The sequence below is a fragment of the Gobius niger genome (assembly GCF_951799975.1).
Source record: "Gobius niger genome assembly, chromosome: 8".
Classification (NCBI taxonomy): Eukaryota; Metazoa; Chordata; class Actinopteri; order Gobiiformes; family Gobiidae; genus Gobius; species Gobius niger.
This window is the reverse complement of record NC_136859.1, coordinates 38119649-38144228: the sequence shown is the minus strand read 5'-3', so window position 1 is coordinate 38144228 and position 24580 is coordinate 38119649. Positions and strand designations below refer to the sequence as shown.

The following is a 24580-nucleotide window of genomic DNA, read 5'->3' as shown; positions in this document are numbered from 1 at the left end:
GCGCTCGGCGTGAACGCGGAGCAAAACAAAAGCACATGTTCACCCCCCACTCCCACACAACCACTCTCCTGGAGGCGGAGTCGATCTGGTTGGAGGAAAATGTGTGTCTCCTCCCACTTAAATGCGCTAAGTCTGGAGTGGCAAGATCACAAAGTGCTCCGACTGAGGCAAAATGTCACGCTCTCGTCTCCGTTTTGATGCACGAGATCGGGCCCTATGTCCTATGTCTCCGGCCGGTTGTCGCCTCGGGGTCCCCCAGAACAGCTGGAGGAGGTGTGTGTGGATCGGGAAGCTAAGACTGCTGCCCCCGCGACCCGGCCCCGGATAAAGCGGAAGAAAATGGATGGATGGATATTGCTCAGTGAAATTAGGCTTTATTCGATCTTATGCTGATTGGCTCTCAGCTTCAGAGCTGGACTGATGATGGCCTTGAATGTATGATCTTTGTCCCAAACACAATTGTTTTATTGTATCATGTGGACACCTGCTGCATGATCATTTTCTTTGGGACAGTAATAAAGTTGAACCTTGAACATTGTAAGTTCTGCTTTACTCACACAGATCTTACACATATTTTTAGAATCTAGAAGGTCTTGGCTTTCAAATGAGGTATAACACTTATGTGCTGTAAGCGGTCCAGTCAACACGCTATGTGATTTGGATACGCGGAATGTGCTAACCCTAAGGTGGAAGGTAACAGGTTAAAGCAGATGACAGAAAACGTCCCGTATTCAATGAGAACGATGAGAAAGAAGAGTTATAGAAATGTGTGACAATGTGACTGACGATAAAGGCTCGTGTAAGTAAACATTTCATCTGAAATGTACTCTTGTATATAAACTATTCTTTTGAGTTTAATTATACTCTCATTACAAAATATTCAGTGTGCATAATGTGCATACCCTTCACTTGGGTAGACTTTACTGTGCGGACGTCGAAGTGCTCCTAAGGTATTATTACGCCTTACAATATAGTACCCCTTCTTATCCGCCTAGATAATGAACATGTTTCATTTTGTGTGACTATACTGGGATCGTGTAAACACTCACATAACCGTATGTAAACGTGGAAGAGCTTGGTCGCATCTAACATGAGGAGAGAAGGAGAGGCTTATGCTACAGATTTGGTGTTTATTTGGTGTAAGAATATATCTCATATGCAAAAACAGTGGCCTGTTCCTTTAATGTCCCAGCTCATGCTACAGGGGTCTGGGTGTTGATTGTGTGGATTTTGACAAACACTTTTTAAAGAATGTATGCTGGCTGCAGCTCTTGAGGGATCTGCCAGGGACAGGCCACAGACCTCTTCATGAGCAAGGAGAACTTCCGTGTGGCTAAGTGTCAACTGTGGAACCGAGGCTTTGTGTTCCGCTTGAAGTGCTTCACAGTAACGACATGTTGCATAGATATAAAATACAAGTAAACGATTACATGCCAAGAAACACAAGCTCGTATTGAAAGCCATGGAGAAGAGGTGTGTTTTCAGTCGGGACTTGAACTCACACAGACTGAGAGGACCTGACAGACAAAGGAAGACTGTTCCTTAGATACCATGTTGTTACAGGTGCTCATTTTCACTTTTAGAATGTACTTTAAGAATCGTACATGTAGTTTTTCAAGAATGTCCATTTGTTCATGTCCCCACGTCCCACTATCCTGGTTATGGCCCTCTGTCTTCTTTATACAGAGGGGATCAGTCTGGACACCGTTGGCGGTGTCAGAAAAATCAAAACGATCCCATGCAATCAGATTAGTTTTCGTTTTCGTTCCTTAATACCAAACTACGACCGGAGCACGAGAGAGAGAAAGAGCGTGTCTCCAATCGGCGGTAAATGACCAAAGACACATCGACAGTAGGAGAGTTTGTGATTCATTATCCTGTGCGAATATTAAGGCAAAACCGCCAATAACACCACATCAACAGCAGACGCCGGCCCTTCGCTGATTGGTTGACTCCGCTGCCTGTTTGTTTGCGTATGTTCCGCTGTGGGAAATGGAATTGACGGTGCTGTAACAGACGCTCGCTGGTACAGTGGTGAGTCTGGCTCCCAGGCTAACGTCTCACAGGCATACAGCATAATTCGGGCGTTCTGCTCTCCCAAAGTTCCACCCGATGGGCGGGGGGAGCGATAAAAAAAAACATCCGTCGTTGCCTATTTCACTTCCGGTTGATTTAATGTAATGGCGAATATGGCTCACAAGCGACTGACAGGGCCTGAACTGCGTGAAAGGTTGAAGAGAAAGAGTATTTGGAGTGTGGGGAAACGAAAGGAGGAATTGTTGTTGCCGGTTGAACGAGCGGATGGTGTTTATGAAGATTTAGAAGAAGATGATCGTGAGCAGAGCGAACGAAAACGTCTGTGTGTGCGAGTGAAAGACGGTGACAATGTGAATGAAGTTCAGCTGAGAGGGAAGAATGTGATGATGTGATGATGAATGATCTTCAACTATAGCTATACACACGATCTGCACAAGGATCTCCCCAGTATTTAAGTTCATATCCAGCCCATATGTCTGAATAAAGGACTATTATTTGTGCCAGTGGACAAGGGTTATTCCAGGTTAGCCCCGTTAGCTTGTTACAGTCGCCTACAGCTCATTGTTGTTGAAAAGTCTGCAATAAACCGCAAATGCATCAAGCCCGGCTCAGTGTGTGTCATCTCAAAGGCTGCTTTATATAGTTACTGCTGTATTGACGTTATTAGTGCATAATACTTGTTTTCACCGGATCTATGCGCTGCTTGTTAGCTCCGGCCGAGCGGTTAGCAGCTCGGCTACGGACTTATTTTTTGACCTGGCTGATGTTCTCACGTTGAAAACACAGACAGATAAAGTTGTTTTGGGCAGAGAGATAATCAGAGGCTGTCAGTGCTTTTTACTATAGTCTCCCAGGGACAGCTCACAGACCCCTGGGGCAACGCTTAGATATCCCGCCCGGGAGACCGTACAGCGGGGCAGTGCGTGGCTAAAAGTGTCCGCTGAAGGCAGGAGGGGGCGGGAGGTACGAGCCCCAAATGTAGGGAGTCGGAACAGTCGAAGTCTGCATCATAAAATATCAGCTACAGAACTGTATTCCTCTCTGAGCAGAAGATGAAGCAGCAGAGCGAGCGAAAACGCTCCAGCAGAACTGGAACTTGCGAAGACTGTTTGTATTGTATTTTTTTAGCCAGAACTGCAAACATGGCACTATTGGCAGCAACATGCAGGTCTTAAATATCTGGCTGAAATGAACCTTCATGATGTTTGAAAATGAGGCCATGCTATATAAAGCTAAGCACTATCTCTAAACGAGTTCCATTACACATAAAACTGAGTCTGTCGGCATTAGCCTTTTTACATCCAAATACAGTGATTGTAGTTTTTCCACTATTCATCTTTAACTTCCACTTGTCACAGTATTCACACATGTTATAGCATCTTGCAGGCCGCCTACCTTTGTGGTGGATATAACAATGGTGTCATCGGCATAGATCACATTTAACAGCTTCATATTAAGGTCAGTGGTAGGATCTTCCAAATTAACTGGTTGGCATCCTCGCTCTTTCCTCATCACAGAGATCTGCTGTGATCTGCTGAAATGCTTCATATTGGACAGAAAGTGGGTGTGTCCAACATAACCTACATTGAGGCAATATCCACACGAAGACAAAACGCTTATATTTTCAGAAACTTTCTTTGTGAGCCTGAAGCAGCTCAGTAAATGTGAGCGTCCACATGGGTCGACTCAGGTCTGTGAAAACGGTGTGATTCATCCTCCAGGCCTGTGTGAGGCGCTGTGACGCTAACACAGATAATAGAACAAGATGTAGTAAACGTTTGTGGAATGTAAACAGTGAAAATGAAACTGATTCAAGGATTTACGATGTACAGAAGAGACGAGGAGGAGAGTTTATTCTTCAGACGTAAAAAAAGAAAACTTTCCAAAAACACAGACTGACTGGCCGTGTTTTTCTACTTGTCTCCTGTGGCTTGCGGACCTCAGGAGCAAAGAGGAGTGGAGTAAAACCACCATAGGTAGAATAGAATGGAATAGAATAGATACATTTTATTGTCTACCATGCACAATGATGGCAGAAGTTTGCCTTTGGCTTGCTCATACATTCTAGTACATTTACATTTGCCCAGTAAAGTACATAATACAATCAGTTCATTGCAGACACAGCAGCAGATTCACTTCATCAAAAACAGAAAAAGAAACAGACTGACTGAATGACATCAGTAGTTACAACTGATTCAGCTCCTTGATGGCAAACGGAACAAAAGAATTCCTGTACACATGTTTCTTGGCACAAGGAAGTCTGTCTCTCTGCCCTGATGAAGGAGCTCAAAGTGATGCGACAGTGGACGGATATCGTCATCTGTGATCTTACTGCAGACACGACTGCTTTACTGTAATGCTGAGACAAACTGGTTTGTTCTTGGCCTGTTATTTTACTGCCCTGTTTAACAACTCTGCCAAGTTTAGCTTTGTTTTTGACGGTTAAATGACCAAACCAAGAGACTATGTTAAATATCAGTACGCTCTCAATTAAACACTGATAAACCCTTGTTAAGATGTGGTCACTGACTTCAAACCCTCTCAGCGACGCAGCAGGAAAAACCTTTGCTGAGCTTTCTTGTAAACACAGTCAACAAATATTTAAATGAGTCCACTTGCTCTACTTCATATCCGTTTAACTGAAGTGGTTCTATCAGAGGATCCATGAGTAAAGCTCATCATAAAGTCAGTAGATTATGGATCACAGACACCACTCTGTGATGTCACCGTTTTAGAAAAAGTTGCAGAGACATTGTAACAACGGCGCCACGTAAACGGCGTTTTGAGATCTTTCCACTCTAGGTCCAAACTAGGTCCCATAGTTTGGAAAATGTTGGTTTACAGACCCCCAAAACGCCGGGCTCGTATGGACGATACACTGGATTGATAAAATGTCTTTGCGTTTGGTCCTCAGCATGACTTCGTATGGACAGAGCCTTAAATAAGCAGAAGTTTATCATTCTAATCCTAAACTGTAAGAGGAGAGTTTATTCTTTTCTCTGATGATGAGGTGTGTGGGAGAAGCAGAAATGTGTTCACAAACTTTTCAAATAGTTTTATTCACAAACTCTTTTTAAACTCTCTGCTCTGAGGGCCAGAACGCGTCCGCCTTGATTCAAGACGTCTTTCCCGCCCTTGGCTGCACTTCAGAGATACAGAGCGTAGGGGAGAGTGGGGTAAGATGAGACACTTTTTGCGGTGGTGGTTGTTGTGTAAAAACAGGATAAAATAGAAGTTTCTCTTTACATAGGATATTTTGGGACGTTTTCTAGTTGTTTGCATCTTAAAAAATCCTTTTACCCCACGAGCGAGGGAAATTGAACTAGGTCTTGGGGTAAATTGAACCACCAGATTTAAAAGTGAAACTGGCACTAAACGTCATAAAGTCTTATTTATTTTTTCGTTTCATGTGCTCCTTCCGCAGATTATGCAGTTTTTCCCCCCAAATAATTGAATGTAATATTCAATTTTAATTTGCTTTCTCTACTACATCCAGAGCCACAAATAGACAACGCAAACACGATAGAATTGTACATTGTATGAAGGAGAGAGTGAATGGGTGACTGGTTCCTCACTGTAAAGCGCTTTGGGTCTGATAAAGTCCATTTACCATTCATTGTTTCTTATGGAGCAGAGGCTCAATTTGCCCCAACACTCCTGGGTCAATTTACACCTGGGTCAATTTTCTTTGAAAACACCAAGATAGTTGTGTTTGTTTAAGAAGAAATCTGCATAATCTGCTTTTATACCTAACAAAATGAGCAGCTCAGTGTAGATCTGCCTCTGAAGGTAAGGCTTTGTTTGACCGCTCATTATCTCCACAGAGGAAGGTCTTTTTTATTGATTCAGTGCAAACTACATCAGTATCTTCCTAAATAAACCTAGTGCAGAACATTTGAGGCGGTGTGGGGCTTGTATTATTCTGAACTGAGTGCTAATAGTGGTTGTTGAAATGTGATATTTAGACATAGGTCTCTCGGTCTCTCTCTCGGTCTCTCTCTCGGTCTCTCTCTCTCTCGGTCTCTCTCTCGGTCTCTCTCTCTCTCTCTCGGTCTCTCTCTCTCTCGGTCTCTCTCTCTCTCGGTCTCTCTCTCGGTCTCTCTCTCTCTCTCTCGGTCTCTCTCTCGGTCTCTCTCTCTCTCTCTCGGTCTCTCTCTCTCTCGGTCTCTCTCTCTCTCGGTCTCTCTCTCGGTCTCTCTCTCTCTCGGTCTCTCTCTCGGTCTCTCTCTCTCTCTCGGTCTCTCTCTCGGTCTCTCTCTCGGTCTCTCTCTCTCGGTCTCTCTCTCGGTCTCTCTCTCGGTCTCTCTCTGTCTCTCTATAAACCCACGGCGCCACCAGCTGGCAAGAGGAGATGCAACAGGCGCCATATCACAGTGTTACTGTCACTGACCAGTGTGGTGTGTGAATGAGTCTGCTGATGTGTCCGCCCTACTCTTACTAACCACAGTGACCAGTGGGTTCTGCTTTAGGTTTGAAAATACAATGGAAGAAATCCATCTGATGAGGCGACAATGAGCATTTTATTCAACCACACAAATTCAATGCAGCCATTACAAAAATGATTACAATGAAATAAACATGCTAGAAGGTTGACGAACAACAACAAAACTACAATGGATAGACCTGAAGCTGACACTTGATCCAAGAAGTGGAGCAAACAATACTGCATTTATGTTCTCAGAAAAGCTCATCTTTTCTCTTGTCGCAGATAAAACACATTATTTAAGACATTATTTGTTAATCGCGCGTCTTCTACTCACTGCCTTCTAAGTGCACCGGGTATTTTTGTTTACAGGCCACAGTGATCTGACTGGTGGTGGTTTTTCCTTTGTAAACACAGTTGGGGGGGGCGGCGCCTTGGTTCTGCAGTTGACACTTGACCACACGGAAGATCTTGTTGCTGGTGAACAGGTCGCCTCCCGTGGATGTGCCCTCGCCCTGGCAAACGCGGATGACATCCATGGCCGGTGTTATGTCATAGGTGTCTCCCAGGATGATGAGGCTGCTGGAGATGCAGGATGAACCCAGTGACAGAGTACCAAAGCTCCAGTACGAGTACTGGTGCTTTTGGTTCATCTCGGTGGTGCAGTTGAAACGGCCAAATGAGTACCAGTTTGAGTGCTGATAATAGAACCTCCAGAATTCCTTTGGCATCGGCTCCATACTAAGAGCTGGAGCCAGCAGCAGTGAAGCCAGCAGCAGGCAGAGGAGCGGGGCGTTCATGGTTCTCTGCAAAACATGATTAAAAAAAAGAGTTCATGAAAATTTTAATTAATGTCAAATTCACTGTTACAATCATAGCACCGCCTCAACGTTAAACACTGTTAAACAATAGGCTCTTTAGAATGTTGTGATGGCACATGATCGGTGGCTCATATTATTCTTTTTGGCTCCTCAGCACTCTTATTTTACATTTCATAGTTTGAAATAATGAAATGTCTCTAATCTCTCTTTTAAAAAGAAGGACAAAATGCACAAACTCCACTTACCATGTGGTTCTCCACTGCTGAAATCTGAGGCTCTGCTGGAACGCACGCCTTTTATCTCCTTCACCAGCACATACGGGAGGTCCAGGGAGGATCCACTGCAACATTATTGCACAACTTTGTCACAGTAGATTTACGTATGTGTAATATTCTGCTTTTTTAAGCCTTTCTAAACTTTGAAGACCTTTGCCGCGGTGTATGTAGCAGGCATATGAGGCAGTACAAATGAAATGTATAGATAAGTAAAACCTCTACTGACTTTAATGTAGTTACCAGCAAAGGAGTTATTTTTTTATGTATTGAATGCTAGTTTTTAGCTCTATTCTATGAATATAAATTTAATGGATTTGCCGTGTTCTTGCAGCCTGGCCATCGCCAGACAAAATATCACGAGTTATATTTAGTCTGGGAATCACCAATTCATTTTCTGGTTGGAGAGGTGTGGTTTACGATTGTCCATAGCCGTTTAGTGAGTGCTATGAATGTCTATCCATCATATCCGATGACGGAAGACGTACCCGCTGTAAACATTCGGGCTAAACTATTTAGAACACGGCCTAAAGCTTGATCAAAAGATGGAGTCCCTGCTGTCATGTTGGATCTGTAAATAAACTTTTTGGTAAAAAGGCTTTATCCGTAAACAAACTACAAGCTTCCGTATGTTGAATAGCTCGTCATCGTCTCACCGTCCCTCCTCGTTCTGTGATTGGTCCCCAAATCCATGTGAAAATTTGGGCCATGGTCCCCAGACTTCTGTGCAGTTCCAAATGACTCGAGCGCACACAGCAGCATGCGTACTCCCCGGCTAGTGTTCTTGATCCAAACAGCAGCAAACGCTGCTCCAAACGTGTGAGGATTCAAGCCGGTGAGGTCCCAGATTGATTTCAGTGAAAATGTTATCAGCGCTGTAGTGTTAATCTGGCTCTTACCAGGTTAAACAAGCAGTTGAGCAAACAGTTGATGGTAAAAGTGCCAACCTGCTTTAAATCAGTCATAACCACTTTAAACCAGTCCAAACCTCATCTAAACCAGTCCAAACCAGTTAAACCAGTCCAAACCTACTCTACGCTAGTCCAAATCTGCACTAAACCAGTCAAAGCAGGTTTTAGTATACACAAAGTATGAACAATAAAAAAGAAAATAAACAGACTATAATGACAAAACAGTCAGTATTAGCAGGTTTACAGTCAACAGTGCAAGTGATAAAGTGACGCAGATAAAGTGAATATGACACAGAGATTATTGGTGGTTTTGCACTTTTTACTTCACCGTCTTGTTGTACAGTCTGACAGCAGTGGGGTTAATAGACCTGCGGTAGCCTCAGCCTGCCACTGAAAGAGCTGCTCAGGTGCTCTACAGTCCCGTGCAGTGGGTGGGAGGTGTTGTCCATGATGGAGGTGAGTCCAGGCGGCAGCCCAGGACGGAGCTGGCCCTCCTGACCAGCTTGTTCAATCTGTTCTTGTCCCGCTCTCCCGCCGGGAGCAGCAGCACAGCAGGGCACTGACCCACGAGAGCCCAGAGGAGGCGCAGCACAGACACCACACCTCCACCTGAGCACCCACAGGACAGAGACACCTCCACCTGAGCACCCACAGGACAGAGACACCTCCACCTGAGCACCCACAGGACAGACACACCTCCACCTGAGCACCCACAGGACAGACACACCTCCACCTGAGCACCCACAGGACAGAGACACCTCCACCTGAGCACCCACAGGACAGAGACACCTCCACCTGAGCACCCACAGGACAGAGACACCTCCACCTGAGCACCCACAGGACAGAGACACCTCCACCTGAGCACCCACAGGACAGAGACACCTCCACCTGAGCACCCACAGGACAGACACACCTCCACCTGAGCACCCACAGGACAGAGACACCTCCACCTGAGCACCCACAGGACAGAGACACCTCCACCTGAGCACCCACAGGACAGAGACACCTCCACCTGAGCACCCACAGGACAGAGACACCTCCACCTGAGCACCCACAGGACAGAGACACCTCCACCTGAGCACCCACAGGACAGACACACCTCCACCTGAGCACCCACAGGACAGAGACACCTCCACCTGAGCACCCACAGGACAGACACACCTCCACCTGAGCACCCACAGGACAGAGACACATCCACCTGAGCACCCACAGGACAGAGACACCTCCACCTGAGCACCCACAGGACAGAGACACCTCCACCTGAGCACCCACAGGACAGAGACACCTCCACCTGAGCACCCACAGGACAGACACACCTCCACCTGAGCACCCACAGGACAGACACACCTCCACCTGAGCACCCACAGGACAGACACACCTCCACCTGAGCACCCACAGGACAGACACACCTCCACCTGAGCACCCACAGGACAGAGACACCTCCACCTGAGCACCCACAGGACAGAGACACCTCCACCTGAGCACCCACAGGACAGAGACACCTCCACCTGAGCACCCACAGGACAGAGACACCTCCACCTGAGCACCCACAGGACAGAGACACCTCCACCTGAGCACCCACAGGACAGAGACACCTCCACCTGAGCACCCACAGGACAGAGACACATCCACCTGAGCACCCACAGGACAGAGACACCTCCACCTGAGCACCCACAGGACAGCACCCACACAGCCACAGCCTGTCACTGCTCCCGAGCCATGAGGGCCCCTTCAGAGGAAACACTTAAAATATATAATAATATAAGAAACCATCTCAAAAACCCTCATAAGAGTTTAAAATTCAGAAGTAAAAGCAATTAATGAAGCTAGAAATAAATATATACATATATATAATTGTATAATATATAATTAGGACTAAATAAATGTCAGGTAAAAGCTAAGCTAAAAAGGTGGGTCTTGAGCCTGCTCATAAAAATCTGAACGTTCTCCACAGCCCTGAGCTCCTACGGCAGGCCGCTCCTGTGGCTAGAAAAAGCCATTTTTTAAAAAAAAACATAAGATGTCCTGTTTTATGTTTGCCAGAAGCCAAATGCCATAAAGGCCAGATTTGTGCAGTTTTCGACTAATAGCTGTTATATGGACAGTTTCCCCCACCTGATATGTGTCTCTCTGCAGTTCATCCAGGGTCATCATAGGCTTCTTGGTAACAGCTGTGGTCAGTGCTGTCCTTGTTCGGTCAGTAAGTTTAGGAGGACGGCCGGGTCTTGGTAGGTTTGCAGTGATGTCAGACTCTTTCCATTCCTGGATGGTGTTTTTAACTGTACTTTGAGAGATGTTCAAAGCTTTGGAAATCTTTTTATAACCTAATCCAGCTTTATACTTCTCAATAACTTTATCCTGGACCTGTCTGTGTTCTTGGACTTCATGATGCTTCTGCTCCACAATAGTCTCTGACAGACCTGAGACCATCACAGAGCAGCTGTATTTGAACTGACATTAGAAACACACAGACTCGATTTAGTCACTGGGTCAACATGTGATCATTCAGAAATCATCAGGAAACTTCTGAAGGCAGTTGGTTTCACTAAAAGGAAAGGGGGGCCTGTACTTTTGCACATCACACTTTTCAGATTTAAAAAAAAAAAAATCAAAATCATGTATACATTTTATTTCACTTCTTTCACATCAAATTTCAATTAAATATATTTATGTTTATGGTCCATCGTATGGCAAAATGTCCCCATAAATGGGCCCATACTTACTATCTGCATGCCACTGTAGATCAGACTTTTACGCTCAAGCGGTTAGTACTCGTAGTACTTTTTTAACTTTTACTTGAGTGTTTATTTGGGCCTCTACTTTTTAATTGTACTTGAGTAAAATCATTTCAAAGCACCGTCACTCTTTCTTGAGTAAATATTGGCCACTCCTCTGATCATGAACTTAAATAGAGATAAACTACTCTCCCATAAATTCAAAACAAAGGTTTTAACAACAATGACACTTACAGCCTGTTGGTACGCCACATTTGTGGCCCTTGACTCTCAAATTGTCGGCCATCTTTGTGTAAATATGTCCCATTGTGTCACTTTAATGGGCTCTGTGTTTGTCTAGAAACTATTGTTATTCCAAACTCCACCCTGTATTGGTGCAGTCAATGTCTGTGTGGTTTCAGGTCGTGTAAATAAAGCAGACACTTCCTGACGGTAACAGTGATTCACAGGAGTGAGACTGTTACGGTCAAAGGAAGCAACACATTCAGAGTTTCAGAGAAATCAAGTCTGACACTGACGGATAAAAGAGAACAATGACGCATTGGCCCATTTAATCAGATGAATAAAATATTCCATTATGAAGCCCACATAAAAGTTTGATGCACATTATTCCTTAAAGGGGGGGTATTATGCAAATCAACTTTTTCAAGCTTTACGTCATGTTATTCTGTCACTCCCTCATTAAAAACATGCCTGAAGTGTTGCCTATGCTGTGACTGTTTGTCACTAACTCACTGTCTGTCAGTAATCTTGAGCTTTTCATTTTTTGAGACAAGACGCTGCTACAACCCCATAGGGAAAAAACGGAGACAATTGGGTCTTCGACCCCAATTCAAATTTGACATGTAAAGAAAACCTCAAAAACTATACAAAGTAATTTCAATTGTTTCAAACTAATTATACACTATATTCCAAACCAGGCCCTTCTGTACATGCACACTATGATATTCTCACATATATCACACTGCATGACAGCATGGGCCCAGGCCACGCCCTGAGACACTAAACACACTATACAATCAAACTCTAAAGATCATGGACGAGAGGCCAATCTACTTCCATCACTGCAGTATAAATGTTAAGCTTTGAAAGCTTTAGCGATTTATGTTTTCTCAAACTAACTTTCAAATGTGTCAATAATCTGCACCTGAGCCTCAGTTCATTTGTACAGAGACAAAACAGACAGTCACCAGAGGCTCCATCAATAATAACTGCACAGTTCCTCACTTGTCAGTCTGCCTTTATGTATACAAGTGCAAAGTTGTGGAACTCATGACCCACTGAACCTAAAACCATGACTGAGTTTAAAATGTTCACCATGTTAAGTCTTGGCTGAAATCAAAATAGAAAGTACCCATCAGTGAATAGCACTGACTTTGTGTATATGAATGATTTATACAGTGTATACAGTGTATATAGGTACATTTTAATGTCGTGTAGAAACGCCCAATCAGGGACTGGAGTTGAAAATTAGCACTAGCTACAAACTGTTTTTGCATCAGCTCCAGGCTTGTTTTGTATATGTTGAACTGCAATGTCCCTGTCAAATAAATGGATAAATAAAATAAATAAGAGCAGGGCCTCCTGAGGATCCACTCAGAGTCACATGACACGCGTGTGCTTATAGCCGAGTCCACTGAATGACTAGTCACCAGGATTTCTGCTGGGCATTAAAAGTCATTCAACAAATTATGCCCAAATTAACCCAATCAATGAAATGAGCCATCTCATTTTACTGCAGACATTCAGCTGCAGCTCTGACTGAAGTGTTTGCTCGTTTACAAATAGGACAAAGTGAAATATGCCAAGATATTTTTCTTTACATTTTTGACATTAAAATATCGTGTGTAGGCATTAAAAATGGCATTGAAAAGCGTTCGGTTGAACTTGCTGCCACCTGTAGAAACCCTGAGTCACTAAATAAAATGTCTAAAGTCCTGAGGTCGCAGACCTGCAGTCAAAAACAGCGGCCCATGAGTTGTAATGTCTACAGTAACTTAAAGCACAACAAATGGTGGCCTGATGAAAACCCTTGGATTGGTCTGTGTCGTTCGGCCTGTTGGATTTGACTGAAACTTCAATGAAAGAAGACAAAATGACAACAAGTCCTCCAAATCCATACGACACAAGTGGTCGTTTGTCTTATCCCTTAATTACGATCATATAAGACGTTTGCTGAAACAGCGCCCCCAAGCTCCCATTGAGGGTATTACATTACATTTAACCCAATTCAGAAACGACTTTATTTTACGTAGTGTTTTGCGATGACGATTCCAAAAGTGAAACGCAAAGAAATAAATCACAAACTTGCAAAATTAGCCCCACGTGCAATAAGTAAAACAGCCCCAGATGTTCAGCCCCGCCACACCTGTGGAGGAACTGAACGTCCAGCTGTGCCAAAGGCTCTCCAAGCGGCTCTGCGCTATTACGCATCACACCTCCCCAACCGCAGCAGCGGCACCATTCACCACTCTCATTATATTATATTATATGTGTAGGCTATAGTTTTTTGTTTCAGGTTGTTTAAATAAAGCATTGATTTCCTGACAGTGATTCACAGGACGGTTGACGGTCAGAGGGAGCAACACATTCAGAGTTTCAGGGAAATCAAGTCTGACACTGACAGATAAACGAGGAAGAATTATGCAGTGATTCATTTCAACAGATGTTTCAAATCGTTATGAAGCTCATGAAATGTATGTCGGTGTCCAATGCAAATGATTCCTTTACAACTGAAACATGTTGGATAGTGTGTGTGACATGTTTATTGTCAGACCATTTGTCGACTTTGAAGAGACAACATCATGCCTCCAAACTCCCAAATAAAGAGTGTGTCAAGTGCGTTACATTCAGTGTATCTAATTATAATAATAATAATAATAATAATAATAGCTTAAGGTGCTTTGCAAGCCTGTGTTACCAAGTTTCTCAAAGCACTACACTGTAGTTGTGATGCTAGCTAATGGAAGCTACTGAGAAGAGGAGTAACGCACACCAAAAGTGGTGCAGATGTTGAGGAAAATCATCAAAAAAACAAAAAAACAGCATTGCACACTCATAGTTTATGTCAAAAAGTGTATTTAGATCACTTCTTTTTTTCTTTTTGGACCACAATGTGTAGTGGACCAGCTGGCGTAGATCTTCTCCAAATGGTGGGTGGTACCCATCAATCCGGAGGCCACACTCAGTGCAAAGCAGCCAACTTCTACAAAGACAAAAATAATTAAAATATATACAAAGCTACTGTTGTAGCCACAGCTGCCCTGGGGTAGATGTATCTGTGCCATCGGCCCCTGAGACCACCACCAACCACTCACACTCTAGTGGCAGGGCAAACCGGCGTACTCAGAGGAAGCCGACGCAGACACAGGGAGGACATGTAAACTCCGCAGAAAGGCCCCCTCTGGCCGGGGATCGAACCCAGGACCTTCTAGCTGTGAAGCACAAGTGCTAACCGCTGTGCCACCGTATCAAGAGTTCTACCTGCAAAAGTGATTGTTACTTTTTGTCACGTTGTCGCCCCATTTTTGTCACGTTTGTGTTGCTTTTTCATCGCTGTTTTCGTGGCTTTTTGCCGTGTTTTGGTCACATTTTTTGCCAGTTTTTGTGGCTGTATTGTTGCTTTTTCATTGCTTTTGTGTCATGTTTTTGTCACTTTTTTGTTGTGTTTTTGTTACGTTTTGTTGTCACGTTTTTGTGGCTTTTTGTGGGGTTTTCATTGCTTTTTTGTTGCATTTCCGGTCCATTTTTGTTTAGTTTTTGATGCTTTTCTTTCAAACTTTTAGATCGGTTGTTGCTAGATCGTCGGCTCGGGAGGGAGGGAAGGTCTGCTGTGAAAACGTGACATCCCATGACGCAAATTAAGGTTAGGGCCAGGGATATGATTAACCTTAAGGGTAGGATTAGGGATATTTGTATTTTTCAAGAAAGTAACTCATAGATCTATACAAAATCACAGCAGACCGGCCCTCCCGAGCCGACGATCTAGCAACAACCTTTTAGATTTGGGTACAGCTCGGTTAAGGAGTATTTGAGACGCCAGACAGGGGGCCTTAGAGCCAGTGGCCCCTCTGTGCTCTTCCAGATCGGACATATGGCCAGTCCGCCCCGGTTTAAGTGGGAAGATTGAAAAGTGCACAACACGTAACAAAGTGCTGTGTAACTTTCTTTCTTTCTTCCCCCCTCCCCCTTTTTTTTATGTTGTTTTGTATTGTTGTTTTGTTTAATGTACCCCTCGCTATGTTGTTTTTTCTTACACAAAACAAAAACCCTTGCACAAACACCCCTCTTGCAGCAGTAAATGGTTCAGTCCAGACCCCGCCCCCTGTTAGCCGTAGCGTTGCTGTCATGTGTAGCCAGTGATTGATTTTGCTGCACATTCAAGGCCTGTTTGCCACTTTTTCCAACCCGGTACTGGCGCTTTTTCTTGTTTGTTTCTCCTCCTCGTCACAGCAACATGTCGGCCCCCAAGAAAGGAGACCTGTCCCCGAGTGAGAAGGAGTTGTTCCAGGTTATTACAGGAGGTAAGCCTCTTGTGCTAAGGCTAATCCCCAACACAGAGTTAGCTAGCACCTGTTAGCATCAGCTCCACTCAGATTTCCCACATTTGCGTTTAAATTCACACTCGTATGACCAAATGCGTGGTCAGTCGTCTCGGTGGGGTAATTGTCCAATGAGTGACACCCTTTATGTTAGCTTTTTAGCATCTGGAAAAGCAACAAGCTAACCCTGACATGCTACTTTGTGTTTTGCCTGTATCCATCAATAATGTGTTAATGTTGTGCTTTCAGGAAACGTACAGGAAGCCTCTCGGCTGCTGGGCTGTAAGGATGTGCGGGTCAACTGTTTGGATGAGGTAAAATACCAGCTACTCTAAAGCTAAAGTTAGCCTTTACCTCCAGAGACATGGCATTTGGACTGAGGAAGTATTCAAAGCAGTTCGAACAGAAGCTAATCCTAAAGTTTACTCAAATCCAAATATTGTGTCTTTGGTAAAATAGTTTAGCCGCTTAACCCCCGCCTTAGCCAAGCGCATTTTCTCCAGTTCAGCTTTACCCAAATCCATAAGGTCACTGGCCTGTCACAGCCTACAGGCCAGTGTCACGCCTCATTTGAAAGCTAAGACCCACAAAACTCATCAAACGGAACTGTGTCGCCTTGTGGCCGTGTTGTCGCAACCTCTTTTTGACGTGACATTGCTCTTTTGTTGCTCTTCGGTGGCGTAATTTTCCATTTCATTTTTGTTACTTTTTCGTCACTGTTTTTGCTTTTTCGTTGTCACATTTGTTTGGCGCTCTTTTGCTCTTTTGTGCCGCCTTTGTTGCTTTTTCGTCGCACATTTTTGTCACTTTTCTGTTTTTCTTTGGTTGCTTTTTTGTTGCTAACCCCCTGAACCGACACATTTTCTCCAGCTTGGCTTTACCCAAATCTAAAAGCTTCTGGAACAAAGTATCAAATAGCGACAAAAATGAGGATAAAAACACAAAAAACCCCGTCAAAAACACAATAAACAAGCGACAAAAACACGATTGGGAATGTGATGATAAGGCAAAAAAAAAAAGGGCAACAAAATGTGCCAGAAAAGCAAGGAGAACGCGGTAAAAAAGTGACAAACCGTGATGAAAACACCAAAAAAAGAGTCTCTGGCCAGAAAACCACAATTGCAACTTTCCTGCCACCAGGTCGGAGTCACCAATACGCACTGGTGGAATCACAAAGAAGAAGCTAGCAGGCTAACGGGCAAAGCTAATCGTGGGCTAGCACCTCTTGAACAATATTTACAGCCAAGTCAGCGTAGTATTTACTCTCACGGACAATAAGTAAAGAAACGCATCGTGCTACGACACTTGCAGTGGCGCTTGTGGCCTCTAACTTAGTGCTGCTTTAAACTAATACCACCCAAACATTTACATTTTATCATATTTTTGTTGGCCATAACATGTAAATATTCACAACACAGTGTGGAAAAAGTAAGTGAACACCCAGAAGTCTCGCTGAACTGCAGCAGTTTTATAAAGTGAATGGTCCAAGATTCATCCTGATCGTTGTTAACGTTTAATCTGCCACTACAGAAAAGCAGTTGCTCAGTGTAGAACATATGTGTTAGACAATAGCACTCTTCACCTTCCATCTGAAGAGGCCCCTGTGCACACATGTCCCAAACACATGAGGAAAAAGTACTTGGTTTCCCCCTTTGAAAACAGAATGGAAGTGTGCGAAGGAAAGGCCGAACGCAGTAATGTTTTGCCAGTGAAAAAAACAAATTTGACTTCTTCCACTCTGATTGAATATACTTTATTTATTGTGTAATCTCGGAGGACGTACTTCTCAGTGGGGGATATTCCAGCTTTGTGTTTTTCTAAACTAAGTATCTAGTATGTATTCTTGGTCTCCACATATTAGTCAGAAAGGTTGTATTCAGCTGATGAAAAGCTTGTAACCGTTGTTTCTCTTTAGTATGGGATGACTCCTCTGATGCACGCTGCCTACAAGGGGAAAGCCGACATGTGTAAGCTTCTCCTTCAGCACGGAGCTGATGTGAACTGTAACCAGCACGAGCACGGCTACACCGCGCTCATGTTTGCCGGGCTGTCAGGTAGATGAAACTTAACACACTGAAGTTTTGGAGGCGGGTTATAAGAGGCTCTCTAAAGGCTCTATTTCCTGGTTTTAGGAAAGACCGACATCACGGCCATGATGCTGGATGCCGGGGCAGAGACGGACGTGGTCAACTCTGTGGGGAGGACAGCCGCTCAAATGGCAGCTTTCGTCGGTATGGTTTGACGCCAGCTCCAGTTTGTATGTTTCACTGAAAAGCAGAGTCTATTTGCACACGAGCGACATGTGACTTCCCATTGGACTGTCTGACAGCAGTGGGGTCAGAGTCAAAAATATTATTAGTTCAAATAATCAATCCTCATGCATGTTATATGTATGTACTCTGTAGGGGAAGAATCCTTAGTTATTCCCAGCTCATAGACCTACACCAAGTTGAGTAATATACGTATTTGAAGGTGTATTATGAAGCTTTTTATGTGTGGAATAAAACCTTTCTCTTAGTGTGTACTTGAGCTTATAGTGACCCTGTGGCTGTATGGGTGATTTGCATGGCGTCTGTGCTGTGCTCTGATGCTACAGGATTATTAGTTTTTTAGTTTTTCTGGATGGAATGTATGTGTAGCCATGGCGATGGTTTCAACAGTAGTGAAAACCCACCTGTAACCCTCAAAACAATTGACCCTGGAGTGTTTTAAAGACCACTGATGGGAAATGTAAACGATCCATCCATACAGATTAAATATGTAGCAATGTCACATTTTTTTCTTCGCATAAAACGTCCCATAATGGACCTTTTTAAATGGGTTATTTGACCTCGATTCATAAATCCAAGCACTTTTCACTTCAGATATTCAATATTTTTCATTTTTATACGTCAAAGTCATCTTAGGATGTCCCTTTAGTGCTTGTGACGGACCACTGCCCTACACCACAGAACCATGGCAACTGTCCTCAACCATGAAGGCCAACACAAACAAAAGCACTAATGAATGTTTAATAAAACAAATGCTTGTTTGAAAGATTTTTTAGCCAGTTATGCTTTTGTTTGGACCACAGTCTTTCTTTTTGGGGTGTAACCTGACTTCAATATAGATGATGTGATTTATTTACTTTTTAGACCTAGAATAGCGAACTTATTTCCAACTTGCACCAAGACACAATCTTTTGAAGTTTAAGTTAAAGCAATCTGCTTTAAAATGTGGATGAGTGTGCTGAAAAAGAGGATACAGCTTTGCATTCAGTGGTGTTTTTTTGTTTGTTTTACATTTGTGTTTTTCCACTGCAGGTCAACACGACTGCGTGACAGTGATCAACAACTTCTTCTCCAGAGCCAGACTGGACTACTACACCAGGGCTCAGGGGCTGGAGAAGGAGCCCAAACTCCCGCACAAACTGGCCGGCCCCCTGCATAAGGTCATCATGAGCACCAACCTCAACCCTGTCAAGGTGAACAACACAGCAAACCTTAGTGAAGAAGGACTCAGCGTAGAAAACACCTTGGATGTCAATGTGTTAAGCTGAAGTACACTGCACATTTGCACATTTAGAAGATCCATCAGGAGTTCAGCTTCCTGGTAGATGTTTAACTACTGATAATAGTATGCTTAATGTTGTGTACAATAGAATTTATTTGCTTACTGAACAATTTTAACAATGTTTGTGAAATTCTGTGTTAATTTTTTTTAGGCATGTCATACAGTAATTCAAAGTAGTTTTAGCAGCTTTATCTTATCTACAATGCGCTAACAGCAAATATCAGTGGTAAACAGCCGCTGGTCTTGCATATACAGTGAACAGTGTGTGGGTGTTTCAGATGGTGCTGCTGGTGAAGGACAACCCGCTGCTGGCCGAGGTGGGGGCTCTGGACAAGTGCCGCCGCGTCATGGAGCTCATCAGCGAGAAGTGCATCAAGCAGCAGGACATGAACGAGGTGCTGGCCATGAAGATGCACTACATCAGCTGTGTGCTGGGCAAGTGCGCCTCCTTCCTCAAGGACCGCGAGGACAAGCTGGACGGCCTCATCAAGTGGTGGGTGCAGCGGCTATGGTTTCGTTACAATTCAGTGGTCAATACTGAGACTTATGGCTAGTTTTCTCCCGTATTATCTTAGATTTAATATCAAAGTAAAAATATATATATTAAACTCACCCATAATAATGTATATCATGTTTTGTCGACTGACGCTTGTGAAATCGCTCCATGATTCACACGCATATCCATTCACTAATACAGCCACGTTTGGTTCCACATGACTTGAGGTCGACTGACAAAACGCCTGGACGATATTTGGGTGTTTTCAGGGTTTCGACGAGGCATTAAATAAACTTTTTGGTTTCTTTTTAAAAGACAGTAGGTTGAAACAAACAAAAGCTGTTCAATTACCTTACGCGTTTCGACGGACAAGGAACTACTTCCGTCTTTGTCAGAGGCCTTTTGTTTGTTTCAACCTAGTGTCTTTTAAAAAGAAACCAAAAACTTTATTACTCAAGAAGACACAATGAATGTAATAAAAGAGCCATTAGATAGTCATCAAACTACTTTTGTCAAATTCAAGGCCTTAAATGTCATTAAAAAGCATCACATTGGATTCAAACTGGCTTTAAATCAACATTTGTTGGACAATTATTACATTGCTCAACAATTTTTACTGAAATACTGTATACTGAAATTGAACACATTGTTTGCCCAAAGTGAAATGTTTGCAAATCTTATATAAAATATTGCAGATGTGGTGGCATTAAAATAAAGTATTTGGGCATTAAAAATGTCATTAAAAAGCATTAAATTTGACTTGCTTCTCCCTGTGGAAACCCTGATACTACAATATCAGCTATCGGCCCATATCTCTCCGGAGCCGAAAGTGATGAAGAGCCCAGTCAGAGGTTTAAAATGAAGCCTTCACACAACTTCCTAGGCCTCAGGGGAACTGGGAAACCTTGTGTTTGTACACCTCCCACCATGTTATATACATTTTATGTTGCCGATTTTTGCTTTGGAATCAGCTGATTTTTGTATTTTAAACGAGCTGAAATGCACCTATGCTTCTGATTTGAAGCCTAAGTGTGAGCAGATCAACATCCATTTGTGGCGTATGTTTTGTCCCTGCAGTTTGCTGAAGGGCAGAGACACGGATGGATTCCCCGTATACCAGGAAAAGTTTATCCGAGAGTCCATTCGAAAGTTCCCATACTGCGACGCCACGCTACTGCAGCAGCTGGTCCGCAGCATCGCTCCTGTGGAGATCGTAAGTCAGGAAAACAAATATACTGTTGTAAAAACACTAATCAATCAATCAAATCTTTATTTCTATAGCACTTAACAAAACCTACAGTTGACCAAAGTGCTGAACAGACTCATTGAGAGAAACAAAAACAATGGTCATTATATATTGAATAACAGTTGGAGACAATAATAAAATAGGTGTCGAGTACATTGTTAGTGTCTGATGTGTGTTGAGCAGTTTTTAAATGCTCCAGTGTGTGTGTAGTCCTCATGTGCTGTGAGAGGCCACGCCCCGTCTCCTCTAGACTGGAGCCGACAGCAGGAGCTGGTCAGCGGACCTCAAGGCTCTGCAATAGCTCAGACAGGTAGAGTGAGGCTAACCCATGTAGACATTTCAAAGTGAGTAGAAGAAAAAACTGTATTCTAAAAGTGACTGAGAGCCGCCAGGACAGGGGTAATGTGCTTCCACTTTGGTGCCTGCATGGTTGTGCACACCCTGCAGGCCGAGGCTTAGTTCAGGGGTCTGCATCGTTCATCATCAGTAGAGCCATTTGTTAAATTTGACGTGTTACAGCCACGGAATACAACAAGCAGAAGTGCAGTCTGCATGAGAGGCTTACTTTGAAATTGCTTAAATCAAACCATGAACTATGAAGGTCTTTTTGTGTCCTTCCTATATTTGTGGGGGAAACGATTGTGCCAAAGGGAGCATTACAGGGGAGCTTAAGAGCCGCAGGTTTCAGACCCCTGTGTTATGCTAACCTTCTAATTAAACTCTACTAAAATGTTTCCAATTCTTCAAGCCAAGTAACAAAACAGTTACATTTGTCATTAAACACATTCACTTGTTACGGCAGACCATCAGATCTTTCAAATCCTGATTCAGGAGGTTTTAAACAGTGGATTCTGTAATAACACTGCATTTACCAGCGTCGCTCTTGTGTCTGGATTTCAGGGCAATGACCCCACGGCGCTGTCGGTGCTGACCCAGGCCATCACGGGGCAGGTGGGCTTCATGGACACGGAGTTCTGCACGTCCTGTGGGGAGAAGGGAGCGCAGAAGAGGTGCTCCATCTGTAAAATGGTGCGTCTGGAGAGCTATTTACACAAACGGGCTACCTGGAGTCCTTAACTCATTGTCTGCCAGCTGTTTTCATATCTGAGAGCTCCCCACTGCCAGAGGTTTCTGACTGTTTTTTTCAAGACCCACAGAAAATCTAGTTCTAAGTCTATGTCACCACCAAATGTACCAAAAGAAAAATTAGAGACAAAAATATGCAGGTTTCTGACCAAAAAGCTGAAAAAACAAGCTTTTTGTAATCAAGCAGAAGCTCAAACATCTGAACAGTGGTTTCCTTCTATAAAACAGAAGCACACTCTGAGAGAAACATAAAACCTGCCTCTCATATGTGCGCGGTGATGAAAGGCGAGAGTGTAAGTTGCCTGTGTTTTTCCTTCATGTGACGAGGCTCGGATCACACAATAGTAAAAGGCATACTTGAGTATGATCAAATAAATGAACATTGGTCTCCCTCAGGTGATCTACTGCGACCAGGCGTGTCAGAAGCTGCACTGGTTCACTCATAAGAAAGTGTGTAAGACGCTGCAGGAGCAGAGGGAGCAACACGAGGCGGAGTCGGCCAAGCTCCGGCAACAGCAGAGCAAAGGTGAGAGAAAGCGCTGAGACCATTCGCCATTTCAGCAAGTTCTCCAGTCACTGAAGAGGAAATGGTAACGGTCAAGTCATGTCTTTAGAAAATGCCAAAATAGACACAGCAAGGTCTTGGGTTCGTCTACATATGTGTCCGCTGCCACTCGAAACATGTTCAATAGGTTCCTTTCTGGTGCCAGAATTCCCTTTGAGATTTGAGAATCTTTTTCATGGGACATACCAGGCACAACTAAGGCTTCAAAATGTCTTGGGTAATGGCCTATGTGAGGACAGGATGAGCCGGAGCTGAAATCAGTGGCACATTGAGCACAGAACTGCCCAGAACGAGTTTAATACTGGATTATGGGCTTTAAAAATGTAGAGCTCCCTTTCGTATTCCAGCTTTGAGGCAAATACAGTAAAAATCCGGGAAATACAGATAGGAGTGTGTCTGCAGTAGAAGAAGCAACCAAAAGCATCATTAACTTTTATCCTAATTATTTTTTCCAGCAGTTCAAGAGGCCACGGAGTCTATGGACGACCTGTCGGTGTCAGCCAACAGTGAAGGAACAGAAGAATCACCAGCTGAAACCTCTGTGAACCCAGTGCCCATCGCTGCTGTGGAAAACTGAGCTCTGAGCCGTACTGTCCCGCGTGCACTGCAGAGGAGGAGGCTCAACAGACTCTTGTATGGACTCGCTCATATTTATTTACTACGAGAGACTGTGGCTAAGGTGACTTTTTTATACTGCTATTGTGGATGCGTGTGGGCCGTGGCACCGCAAAATTACTAGTTATTAAGTTAAAACGACTTGGATTAATCTTGTACTTGGAGCTGTGGTTCTGATCCAAGGTTAGGATCTGTTTGATAGTAGGGATGCACTGATCTGATGCTGGTATCAGATATTTGAGCCGATCCTTCAAAATGTACCGTATTAGGTATTGGTCCCAAATATCCCATAACCCATACCGTTTTGTCACAAACTAAATCTAAGTGAATATGGACATGCTGCTGCTCATTTTGAAGCTCTGAACCAGGTTTAACCTCCACAAACTTGTGTTCTTGATCACTGTGCAAAAAGAGTAGCTCGCAGCAGTATGCTAATGCTAATGCTAATGCTAATGCTAATGCTAATGCTGATGGGAAGTAATAAAGGAGGCCACCTTCACCATCACCAGAGCCTCTTTGGTCACTTTTAAACCAAAAGAAATAGCGTTTTTATCCTAAAACAACAAAGCATACGCATTTTTAATTTATAGTCAGAAAAGAAATCTTTGAAACAAATGAAATAATGAAATAAATGCATACCTGGTCCTTCCCCAAGTGAGTCACAGCCATCCTTCTGGCAAACGTTTTTCCTCATACTATTGCTGATTGTCACTCTGATGAAAACACATTATGGGTTATCCCTTTTCACCAAAGCTCCAAAGAGCTGCACGGCCGGCTTTAAAGAGCCGCATGTGCTTCCAGAGGTAGTGGAAATGTAACAGATTAACATTGGCCACTGCTGAAGGTTTCAGTCTTTAAAATATATTAAACGGCGGCTGCTACTTTGGATCACTGATCCAACATGTTTGTAATGCACAAACTGTTTAATGATCGGATCGTGTTTATATTAATGTGACCTAATAGAGTCAAAGCCAAGGACATTTAGTGAAGATTATTCTTGTTTTAATGATTTTTCCATCACAGATTATGAGTAGAAGCCTCTTGATGCTGGTATTGGATGTCGGAGGCACGTCTCGTTTGCAAGACTTCAATTCACTTGTTCCAAAAGACATCCTTAGTCTAAATGTGTCAAACTGGACTTTCTAGAGAAATTGTGCAGCGTTTGAATGTTTTCCCCGTGTCTGCGTTGGTTCCTCAGGGTGCTCTAGTTTCCCCTACCTCTAAAAAAAATGTCCAACAGGTTCAAGGTCAAATTAAAGTGAGGAAGGTCTATAAAAGAA

At 43.6% G+C, this 24580-nt stretch overlaps 1 protein-coding gene across 2 annotated transcripts; it reads left to right on the top strand.

Moving 5' to 3' along the window:
* The first annotated feature begins 15539 nt into the window (after window positions 1–15539).
* ankmy2a (ankyrin repeat and MYND domain containing 2a) lies at window positions 15540–23304 on the top strand. Of its 2 annotated transcripts, none has more exons than XM_079562265.1 (10): window positions 15540–15722; window positions 15990–16054; window positions 17656–17794; window positions 17873–17971; window positions 19043–19203; window positions 19571–19785; window positions 20866–21001; window positions 21935–22063; window positions 22517–22646; window positions 23144–23304. In XM_079562265.1, exons 1-10 carry the CDS (start codon window positions 15656–15658, stop codon window positions 23260–23262), a joined length of 1260 nt encoding a protein of 419 aa, XP_079418391.1. In that variant the 5' UTR covers window positions 15540–15655; the 3' UTR covers window positions 23263–23304. The 2 variants fall into 2 exon arrangements, with proteins under 2 accessions (XP_079418391.1, XP_079418390.1); XM_079562264.1 differs by having other exon boundaries at window positions 23141–23304.
* Window positions 23305–24580: the final 1276 nt, after the last annotated feature.